This window comes from Bubalus kerabau, chromosome 1, assembly GCF_029407905.1.
Source record: "Bubalus kerabau isolate K-KA32 ecotype Philippines breed swamp buffalo chromosome 1, PCC_UOA_SB_1v2, whole genome shotgun sequence".
Classification (NCBI taxonomy): Eukaryota; Metazoa; Chordata; class Mammalia; order Artiodactyla; family Bovidae; genus Bubalus; species Bubalus kerabau.
Genome location: NC_073624.1, coordinates 59,142,828 through 59,155,002, shown reverse-complemented (window position 1 = coordinate 59,155,002; position 12,175 = coordinate 59,142,828). Strand labels below are relative to the sequence as shown.

General features: G+C 41.8%; 1 protein-coding gene across 16 annotated transcripts in view; it reads right to left on the bottom strand.

The window, feature by feature from the left end:
* Positions 1-12,175, bottom strand: part of ANKS1B (ankyrin repeat and sterile alpha motif domain containing 1B) — a 1,161,043-nt gene that overhangs the window by 99,895 nt on the left and 1,048,973 nt on the right. For 13 of the 16 annotated variants that reach the window (XM_055576264.1, XM_055576282.1, XM_055576254.1 and 10 more), the window contains one exon: positions 598-705. The exons of the other annotated variants lie outside the window; for them this stretch is intronic. In XM_055576264.1, coding sequence (XP_055432239.1) covers positions 598-705 — 108 coding nt within the window. The remainder of the gene's footprint in view (positions 1-597; positions 706-12,175) is intronic. 16 annotated transcript variants of the gene reach the window in all.

Genomic DNA, 12,175 nt, shown 5'->3' with positions numbered 1-12,175 from the left:
TTCTCTCTCTTTGTCTCTTTCCCTCTGCTCTTTCTTGCCTTCCTTCCCTTTCACTTTATTTCTCTCTTCCTCCTATGGTTTCTCTCTAGTTTTTCTACCCCTTAATTCTAAAATATAGCTGAAATAGTTTACGGAAGTCCTAGATTCTCTATTCTTAATTTTTGAAGTGGGTAAAAACCGAACAATTCATTTCTTAAAAAACAGAAGACCCGAAGGATAATTTTAAATCGATCTTTAACTTAACTCTGGTCCTCATCGATTTTCTTTCTGTGGGTTTGAGGAGTTTGACAGAAAATTCATTTCCTCTCTGTGTTGAGGGGAGTGTGGGATGGGGGGCAGCAGAGAGGTTTTTTAAAGGTGATGGTTTTTCAGATATTTATCTAAATCTCAAAAACACACATTTAACCAATCAAGAAAAACAAACCTTGTCTTAGAAAATGCTATCAAAGGCGAGAAAGCTTTTTATACAGATAAGGTAAGCTACCTGGAAAACAGCCTGTACTTTCTGACCCACTGCTTCAGTCATTCCTATCTTACTGCACAACACAGTTTTTGAGGATATGAGTGGAGGACGGAACAAGCACGCGGGGTACTTACCCTGAGGGTGATGGACCGAGGGGGCTTCTGTGGTGGGTCGTCGTGCAGCCTGTCTCCCAGAGATGCTAAGATACGTTTCCTGTGGCCAATCAAATTGATTTTTAAAACCTGAAACGACATATATATTTGGATTAAATACTTCACTTGAGAAAAATGATTTTTACTTGTCCTATAAGATGTAGGAGGGGAGGGATTTGTGCAAAATTACCCCTGCACCGGGAGAGATGTGGCGTGAGATCCGTGTGTCCCCGCGAGGCCACAGAGAGAGGACTGGGGCAGTGAGGCAGAGGAGGAGCAGGGGCAGGGCTTCTATCAGGCAGGCTGCCCGCGGGTTCAGCTCGCCACCCAGCAGCCACAAGACCTCTCCAAGTCTGAGTCAGGTCTCATCCCTCCACTAGCTTCCTACGGCTCTTAGAGCAAAACCCGAGTCTTGACCCGGCCTTGAGGCCCAACGGGGCTGGCTGCTCTGTCTCTCTCTGGTCCCTGCCTCTCTCCCTCTGGCCTTCTCTGTTCCTTGAACAGTCATACTCATTCTGGCCTTGGGGTCTCTACTCGTTTCTCCATCTTCCTAGAATGCTCCCCCGGCACCCCGACCCACCGCCTCTCCTGCAATTTTTAAATGATGCTTTCTCATTCATTTGGACGCTACTTCAGTGTGGTCTCCTCACCAAGGCCCGTCCCACCTCCTTGCTAAAAGAATCGAGCCCTCAGCCCCATCATGCTCCACCCTGTGAACCTCTTCATAGCATTCTCTGAAATAACTTTATTTGCAGGGTTGGTGTTTGTGTAGCCCTCCCCACAAGGTGCTTCTCTGGTGGCTCAGGAAGTAAAGGATTTGCCTGCAATGCAGGAGACCTGGGTCCAACCCCTGGGTCAGGAAGATTCCCTGGAGAAGGGAACGGCTATGCACTCCAGTATTCTTGCCTGGAGAATTCCCATGGACAGAAAAGCCTGGAGGACTACAGTCCAGTCCATGGGGTTGCAAAGAGTCAGACATGACTGAACAATTGACACTAACACTCACCCAGGTAAGACAGCCTTGCCTGTGCTTAGTTGCTCAGTCATGTCCGACTGTTTGCGACCCCATGGACTGTAGCTCTCCAGGCTCTTCTGTCCATGGGAATTCTACAGGCAAGAATATTGGAGTGGGTTTCCATGCCCTCCTCCAGGGGATCTTCCCCACCCAAGGATCAAATCTGCATTGCAGGTGGATTCTTTACCATCTGAGCCACCAGGGAAGCCCAAGAATACTAGAGTGGGTAGCCTATCCCTTCTCCAGGGGGTCTTCCTGACCCAGGAATCATACCAAGGTCTCCCGCATTGCAGGCAGATTTCTTTACCAGCTGAGCTACCAGGGAAGCTCTCAGAAAAACATCCGCCCAGGTAAGTGTTCAGACAGCAGGTATGTCTTTATCATCATTATTTCCCCAACAATGTTTGAAATAACGGAAGCTCAATGAATATGGAAGAATGAATATTAAGGCAGATAAAAGTACAAAGTAGGAATAGAGTCAAGTACTGCTGACCAGGGTATCCCAGGATGGGACTTTTGAGTCTGACAGCATACTGCAAAAGGCAAAGTACAAAAGAGATGACATAGGAAACCAAGCCTTGCAGACAGCCTCAGTCCCCAGCCCTCCCCAGAGCCCTACACATTACTCTCCTTCCTTCATCACAACGTTCCTAATGGGAAGGTGCTCTCCTTGATTTACAGAAGAGGAGACTGAGGTTCAGAGTGGTGAAGTAGCCTACCAAAGAGCCAATATATGGTGGCTCTGGGATTTTAATATGGTTTGCCTAACTCCAAAACTTGTTTTACTCTAAGGCAAACAGCAAAGTTTGGGCATATCTCCAAATATCACTGACTTTTTAAAAACAACAAATTATAAACCATTCATAAGAATATGTTCACCTCTTTCCTACACACATACAGTACTAGAATAGAACAATTCTTGTTGGATAACTAGTTCCAAAAGTATATGACCCATTGTGAAAATAATTTTTAAAAAAATTCTCTTCAAATTTTACAGGGTGGAGGCGGGTATTTCTCTGGCACTCATTCTGTGCTACTCTATTTGTCAGTTAGCCTATTGGCCTCTCTGCCTAAATTGATTTTAAGTTAGCATGATCTTCTATTCTTTCTACTTTTAAATTAAATTTTAAAATATTTAAAAATTTTTTATTTATATTGGAATATAGTTGATTTATAATGTTGTGTTAATTTCAAGTGTTCAGCAAAGTGATTCAGTTATACATATATCCATTATTCTTCAAATTCTTTCCCCATACAGGCTATTACAGAATATTGTATTGCGTTCCCTTGGTAAAGAATCCACCTGCAATGCATGAGACCCCAGTTCGATTCCTGGGTCAGGAAGATCTGCTGGAGAAGGGATAGGCTATCCACTCCAGTATTCTTGGGCTTCCCTTGTGGCTCAGCTGGTAAAAGAATCCACCTGCAATGAGGGAGACCTGGGTTCTATCCCTAGGTTGGGAAGATCCCCTGGAGAAGGGAAAGGCTACCCACTCCAGTATTCTGGCCTGGAGAATTCCATAGATTGTATAATCAATGGGTTGGACACAACTGAGTGTAAATACTGTGCATATGCTATACACAGTAAGTAAGAGCTTCCCAGGTGGCGCAGAGGTAAAGAATCTGCCTACCAACGCAGGAGAGCAGGAGATGTAGGTTTAATCCCTGGGTTGGGAAGCTCCCCAGAGTAGGAAATGGCAACCCATTCCAGTATTTCTTGCCTGGAAAATTCCATAGGCAGAGGAGCTTGGTGCACTACAGTCTATGGGGTCGCAAAAAGTCAGATTCGACTGAGCACACACGAGCACGTGCTTTACAGGAAGTCCTTGTTGGTTATCCATTTTATACATAGTAATGTGCATATGTTAATCCCAACCTCCTAATTTATCCCTCTCCCACTGCATTTCCCCTTTGTTAACCATAAGTTTGTTCAATTTCTTTTTATACTCACTCTCTGACCCATGTCTGTCGAGGGTGGGGATGGTGAATGTTAATCAAGGTCTGTCTACATGCAACACCTCCCTCTGATTTTATAAACCATCTCCCCCAGACTGATAAATCCTCATCTTGGCAGGTTGTTTTCATAAAGCAGCTCTCTTTTCACAAAGCAGTCCCTTTAGTCCACTCTCTCTGTACTGTCTCCTCTCCTATTTCAACTGCTTCAGGTCTGCTGAACAAATTACTCATAATAATCCAGGTATAGGTAAACTTAGGCATTGCATTTAAGCAGGATACCATTTCCTGCTTTTAATGCCCCTTTAAAAATGCCTTTTCTAAGCACTCTTGATTTTTGGCTGGCCGTACAGCTGCAGTAGGAATAACGAGGCACAAAAATATACACTGACTGTAAAACCTCTTAATTCGGTCAGAGCTGATAGTTGAAAGCCCTTTAATTTGGAAGGATGGTTTGAATGATTGCGCCTACATTCCTTATCTTACAGTTGTCCATGCAGAAGCCCATCTGCCATCCTTCTGCCCATTCATGTAAGATTGTGTTATCTTTCTATATTCATATTAGCCAGCTTGGCATTTCACTACCTGGAGGAACTTAGTAGTTTTTGCAACTCTGGAATTTCACCATATACTCCTTCTTTCTGATGATTTATAAATATGCTAAATAAATGCAGTCCCAGGGCTGATTACTTGCAGACAATACTGTTCATACAATCCAGAGAAATGCCCTTGCATTGTTCCTTGTTTTTTAAACATCAAGATCAAAGAAAGCCTCCATTTCTGAAAAATACAACATTAACCTTTTCAAGTGTATTTGCAAGTCTAAAAACCACTACATTTTCTCATTCCCTTTTATTCTTATTCTCAACTACTTGGCTAAAACTTCTATTAAATATAAATTTCTCCCACAAAATCCTCTCTGCCTTTCTCTCAGGAGGGAATTGAACCTGATGGTGATGGTGCTATCACAGACCCCTGAATCCTGCTAAGAAATGTTCTTAAAGCAATAAAAACATTCCAAATTATTTTGACAAATAACTGACACTAAATAACAACTGTGGTAAAACTGAGTGGGTGTAACCTCCATTGCTGCTTTTGATTTACTCACTGACAACTCAATTTTGGGCATTTCTGTTTCCAGTTTTCTTGCCTATAAAATGAGGAGGTTAATGCCCTGTCTCAAGTGCCGTTGGAAAGATAGAGTGAAACTGAAAACAATCAGCACAGTGCCCTGAACATACAAGATGCAGCCTTCACAGGGTGCTCATTTCCGCTAACAGTCTCTAAGGATACATGGAAATCTGACCCGCCGAAACACGGACTTGGTCACTTTCATAAAGTTAATCACGTCAAACGAATACGGTGATGCCTTGCAGGAAGAGATGTGGTTAACCTCAGAAAAGTCTGCATGGAAGCGACATGCTCTGGTAGGAATGGGTCTGGTTTCTAGCTATTAGTTTAGTACCAGAGCTAATCTAAAGGAAAGTATCCTATTCTTCCATCCCACCATTTAATCTCCAACAGGAGGTAAACTGAGGTCCTCCTCCACACTGGAGCTCTGTTGCTGGCTCCGCCAGAGAACTACCCCCAAAAGGGAGACAGACATATAGGCAGCTAGAATGAACTAGTTAACACAGAATGTGATTTGTGTCAACAATGCCTGGGTAACTCCCCTTCCTTATTAGAAATGATCACATGTTATAGGAGATACTGATGATCACATTTACTGAACATCTGCTATGTTCCAGTTGTGCCAGCAACTGTGCCAGGTGCATTTATATGTGTAAATATCTCCTTGAATTCTTACAATAACAGTATCATTCCCATTTTAGAGACGCCAAACCTGAGATTTAGAAATACTGTTATTTGTCAAGTGTCTCACTGCTAATGGATAGCGTGGCTGGAATATGCATCTGATTATGAACCTGCTCTTTACCACTCACCGCAGGCTCTTCTTGTTGCTGTCAACCTCTACAGTGTTTGGCCTTAGTTATACTATTGTTTGGGCTTCCCAGGTGGCTCAGTGGTAAAGAATCCACTTACCACTGCAGGAGACACAGGAAATGTGGGTTCAATCCCTGGGTCAGGAAGATCCCCTGAGTAGGAAATGGCAACCCATGCCTGTATTTCTTGCCTGGAGAATTCCATGGACTGAGGAGCCTGATGGGCTTTAGTCCATAGGGTTGCAGAGTTGGACATGACTCAGCACACACACATACTACTGGTTAACATTATAATGGTTCTTAAGCTGGTGCTTTTTTTTTTTCTTTGAGTTATCATGTTCAAAACATTTATACTGGGTCTTGATCATCTGAGAACATTAAAATAATACAGCTTCAATTTTGGACAAGGCTCGTAGCAGGGTTAAAGCTTCAGATCGAGAGTGCTCAGGCACATATCTTACAGAATTCCTTGTAAAATGTGTATATACCAAAGGACAAGAAGTCCTCATTGACCCAAGATTCAATCCAAGTTGGCTAATATTAGACAGGTAGGGAAGGCAGACATTTGGCTTTAAAACTCCAAAGCTGACAATAAGAAATCCAATTGGCAAGACAATAACAGAGAGACTATTCTAAAGAAAGACAGTTATTATGGAAAAGTCAAGTCCAAAGGCAGTTGGGTTTGCCTTCAGTGATTGTCATTATAAGCAGATAGGGAGATAGTAAAATTGTGCCACCCTAGGCACCTTAACTCACAACCAGTCAGCCTGAAACCTTCAGTTTTCAAAGAGTCAGAGCAACGATTACTGTGTTAGTACAGAGTTCTATATGGATTTCTTCACTGCTTGGGTGAAAAGTTGCTGCTGCTGCTAAGTCGCTTCAGTCGTGTTCGACTCTGTGCAACCCCATACATGGCAGCCCACCAGGCTCCCCCATCCCTGGGATTCTCCAGGCAAGAACACTGGAGTGGGTTGCCATTTCCTTCTCCAATGCATGAAAGTGAAAAGTGAAAGTGAAGTTGCTCAGTTGTGTCCGACTCTTAGCAACCCCAGGGACTGCAGCCCACCAGGCCCCTCCGTCCATGGGATTTCCCAGGCAAGAGTACTGGAGTGGGTTGCCATTGCCTTCTCCTGGTGAAAAGTTAACTGCATGTAAAAGGAAGAAACCCTATTGGAGTAAAAGGTAGACTAATGGTAATATACTGAGGATTTAGTTACTTGAAGATATTAAGCCAATTCTGCTCAGCTCAAAAAACAATAGTGGGTTTCTGTCACAAATTATCTGGCAGACTCAAAGAGGAAACTCAGAGAAACTGGGTATAAATACTATATCACCAAACTATTAACTGGATTTCCTGGTGGCGGTAAAGAATCCACCTGCAGTGAGGGAGACCCAGGTTCAATCCGTGGGTCGGGAAGATCTCCTGGAGAAAGGAATGGCTGCCCACTCCAGTATTCTTGCCTGGAGAATCCCACGGACGGAGGAGTCCGGCGGGTTATGGTCCATGGGGTCACAAGAGTCAGACATGACCGAGCACACAAGTAAGCACGCACGCAAACCATTAACTAAGAATAAATTATAATACACATGAAGATAAGAATGTGGTTCCAGCTGCTGAGTTCCAACAGGTGAAAAGTTAAAGTGAATGCTTGGTTTGGTTTTCATTATAACTCTCATGAGAAATGTGGGTCGAAGGGAAGGAATGTTGTTGAAACAACACAGGTCTGCATATTGGTTTTCATTCATCAGAGCAGTGGCTGCCTCCAGGAGTCTTCTCCAGTAGCGACTGAAGAGGAAAACGTCAGAAACCAGCTGGCACACTCCAACAATAGGAGAGTAACTGTGCTGAGTGACAATGCTATAATATTATGTCACTGTCATTTACATTTTGGGTTTAGCTGTGGGATTTCTGCTAGGCAATATCATGACATTACCCTCACACTGAATAGCTCACATCAGAATATATGTCACAGCAAATTGGAAGTCAGGGTACACAGACTTTTTTTTCCTTTAAAAATTTAATGTGATATAAATTAAACATGTTAAGTTTACTGTGATATAAATTAAATATGCTTTTTTCCTTTATCTGCTTTTTAAAAATTAAACAAGGTTTTGATTATAAGAACAATACTGCTTTCCTGTTATAGAGACAGGAAATACAGAGAAACAAACAAGAGGACAGATTATTCTAGGCTCTTAGTGTTTAGCTATATTTCCTTTCATTTTGTCCCCATGATTATGCTTTGTGGTGGTCATAACTAAGTACAGTTTTCACTTTAATGTTTTTCACTCAATATTAAGCCTAAAGAACTTTCCTAAGTATACAACTCTTGGTAGGAATTTAAAGTAACTCCTTATTACCACACTGGGTTTTAGAGAAGTTATGTCATAATTCATTAACTACTCTCCTCACTGTTGGAAATTTAGTCTGTGCTCCTTTTCAGGACAGCAAATATTCCATGTGTTTTAAAAAAATGCCATCATCCTTCAACTTCCATTTTTGTTGCCATGTTTGCATAGACACAATATGGAAAACACCAAAGAAAGCTGCAGGAATGCGTGTGAGTCACGGAGAAGAGTCATGTAGTGACAGTCTGTCTCCATGTTCCACATGAAATCTCAATCTGTTTTTTGCCTGCTGGACCGCACCCTCCAGGGAAAATCACAAACCCACATAACGTTCCTCAGGGTCACATTTTGCATTTGTTATACTTTGGAGTTCAGATTTAGCTGACAGACATGAAATAGCACATGCAGCTGGAATCCCCCAGTGATTCCACAGGCGGCAGCGCTGGCGTGCAGGCGATCCTAGTTTTCGCCACGGGGCTGCATCTTTCTTATTTCTGGGTTTTTATTTAGGAAGGGAGTTTTTATTTTAATTTTATTTAAATAATATTTTGGATGAAACAGTTCCACCCTGCATGTGGAACCCCCATTCCATTTTAGAAAGTAGACTATTCCCCCCTATCCTTTGTGAAACATTTGCCACCTAAGGACAGCAGCTCCCATGCAAGTCTAGAGAGCTCATCTCCCTTCAGAGGGACCTCTTCTAAAAAACTCCAAGTGCTCTGAATGCCAAGAATGGAAGCTGAGATGGAAGTTTATCCGCTCTTTTCTCTTCTGCAGAACTAAAATTGCAATTAAATGTGAAAGCTTTTCCCCCTCCCTGGTAATAATTTCTAAACACTTTCCAACACTTGAGAGCATCAAGGCAAGCATGCCTGTGTGTCATTCAATTTCAACTCCCACAATTCCAGAAATCCTTGTTTGAACTTGCATTTACGTTTTGACCGTGACATTTTCTCTCTCATTTCTTGGGTTGAAATAATCTGTGTTTGAAATGGTGTGGTGGATGGAAGGACCTCTGGAGGAGACACTCATGAAATTTTTATTCTTGCCTTGCCTCTTCTTCTAGCTAAGTGATCTTTAATGTTTTTGAAGTGTGATATTAAGCAAACAATAATAATCTTATTTGACAAACATTTATTGGATATCTTTCACATAATCACGTTATGAAATTTGAGAGCAACAAAAAAGAAAATTATTCAGTCCTCTAGGGCTCTCAATCCAGTACATGGAAAATATTTTTAAAAACATGGGTATGTATGTATTCCTGCATATTATCCACATATCCATCCATCCATCCACTCACCTACCTACCTATCATCCATCCACCTAAATATATATGTCTACATAGGACTTCCCTGTGGCTCAGACAGTAAAGAATCTGCCTGCAATGCAGGAGACCCAGGTTCGATCCCTGGGTTGGGAAGATCCTCTGGAGGAGAAGAAAGGAACAGTCATATCCTGTTTCTTTCCCTTTCTACTCTCAATAGTTTTCTATTCCTTCAGAGTTTTAGCACCAAATTCTCTCACATAGTCTTGCCAAGGGTGATGTAAGCTCCCTCATCTTCCACCATCTGTAGCTCCTTCCCTATACCTCTAACACTTCAACTAAAAAAATTAAAACCTGTGACTAGATTTTCCAATTTTTCTTTCCTTCTGCTATTACTTTTTATTGTAAATGCTATTAAATAATCAGCAAATAACAGTTTGTATGACAGATGCCATCAAAATACAACTGTGTTGGAAAATGGAGATGATGCAAAGAAATGGAAAGATACCCTGTGTTCATGAATTGGGAGAATTAATATTGTTAAAATGTCCATATTATTCAAAGCAACCTACAGATTCAATGCAATCTCTATCAAAACACCATGACATTTTTTTTCTTTTTTTACAGAACTAATCCTAAAATGTGTTTGGGCCACAAAAAATCCTGAAGAGCCAGAACAAACTTAAGAAAAAAGAACAAAGTTGGAAGTACCAAACGTCCTGACTTCAGACTACACTACAAAGCTGCAGTAATCAAAACAGTGTGGTACGGCATGAAAAAAGACACAAAAATCAATGCAACAGAACAGAGCCCAGAAATTAACCCGTGCACATATGGTCAATTAATCTACTACAAAGGGGGCAACAATATACAATGAGGAAATGACAGTCTCTTTAATAAGTGGTGTTGGGAAAACTAGATAGCTAGATTTAAAAGACTGAAATTAGAATATTTTATGCTGTACATAGAAATAAATTCAAAATGGATTTATTTTATAAAAAGATCTAAATGTAAGTTCTGAAACCACAAAATTCCTAGAAGAAAACACAGGCAATATACTTTTTGACATCAGTTCAGTTCAGTCGCTAAGTTGTGTCCGACTTTGCGACACCATGAATCACAGCACGCCAGATCTCCCTGTCCATCACCAACTCCCGGAGTTCATTCAGACTCACGTCCATCGAGTCAGTGATGCCATCCAGCCATCTCATCCTCTGTCGTCCCCTTCTCCTCCTGCCCTCAATCCCTCCCAGCAACAGGGTCTTTCCCAATGAGTCAACTCTTCACATGAGGTGGCCAAAGCATTGGAGTTTCAGTTTCAGCATCAGTCCTTCCAATGAACACCCAGGACTGATCTTTAGGATGGACTGGTTGGATCTCCTTGCAGTCCAAGGGACTCTCAAGAGTCTTCTCCATCACCACAGTTCAAAAGCATCAATTCTTTGGCACTCAGCTTTCTTTATAGTCCAACTCTCATATCCATACATGACCAGTGGAAAAACCATAGCCTTGACTGCTGCTGCTACTGCTAAGTCGCTTCAGTCATGTCCAACTCTGTGTGACCCCATAGACGGCAGCCCACCAGGCTCCCCCATCTCTGGGATTCTCCAGGCAAGAACATTGGAGTGGGTTGCCATCTCCTTCTCCAATACATGAAAGTGAAAAGTGAAAGTGAACTCACTCCGTCGTGTCCGACTCCTAGTGACCCCATGGACTGCAGCCTACCAGGATCCTCTGTCCATGGGATTTTCCAGGCAAGAGTACTGGAGTGGGGTGCCATTGCCTTCTCCTAGACGGACCTTTGTTGGCAAAGTAATATCTCTGCTTTTCAATATGCTATCTAGGTTGGTCATAACTTTCCTTCCAAGGAGTAAACATCTTTTAATTTCATGGCTGCAATCACCATCTGCAGTGATTTTGGAGCCCCCAAAAATAAAGTCTGACACTGTTTCCACTGTTTCCCCATCTATTTCCCATAAAGTGATGGGACCGGATGCCATGATCTTCGTTTTCTGAATGTTGAGCTTTAAGCCAACTTTTTCACTCTCCTCTTTCACTTTCATCAAGAGGCTTTTTAGTTCCTCTTCACTTTCTGCCATAAAGGTGGTGTCATCTGCATATATGAGGTTATTGATATTTCTCCTGGCAATCTTGACTCCAGCTTGTGCTTCTTCCAGCCCAGCATTTCTCATGATGTACTCTGTATAGAAGTTAAATAAGCAGGGTGACAATATACAGCCTTGACATACTCCTTGTCCTATTTGGAACCAGTCCCTTGTTCCATGTCCAGTTCTAAGTGTTGCTTCTTGACCTGCATATAGGTTTCTCAAGAGGCAGGTCAGGTGGTCTGGTATTCCCACCTCTTTCAGAATTTTCCACAGTTTATTGTGATCAACACAGTCAAAGGCTTTGGCATAGTCAATAAAGCAGAAATAGATGTTTTTCTGGAACTCTCTTGCTTTTTCCATGATCCAGCGGATGCTGGCAATTTGATCTCTGGTTCCTTTGCCTTTTCTAAAACCAGCTGGAACATCTGAAAGTTTGCGGTTCATGTATTGCTAAAGCGTGGCTTGGAGGATTTTGAGCATTACTTTACTAGCATGTGAGATGAGTGCAATTGTGCGGTAGTTTGAGCATTCTTTGGCATTGCCTTTCTTTGGGATTGGAATGAAAATTGACATTTTCCAGTCCTGTGACATAGGTGTTAGCAATATTTTTTTGAATCTGTTTTCTTGGGCAAGGGAAGTAAAAGCAAAAATAAACAAGTGGAACCTAATCAAACCTAAATGCTTTTGCACAGTTAAGGAAACAATCAACAAAACAAAAAGGCAACTTCCCTGAACTTGAGAAGACATTTGCAAATCATATGTCTGATAGGGTGCTAATATTCAGAATATTTAAAAAGTATATAAAAAACTCATACAACTCAATATCAAAACATCAAACAACTTGATTGATTTTAAAAATGGGCACAGAACCCAAATAGACATTTCCTCAAAGAAGACATACAGCTGGCCTACAGGCACATGAAAA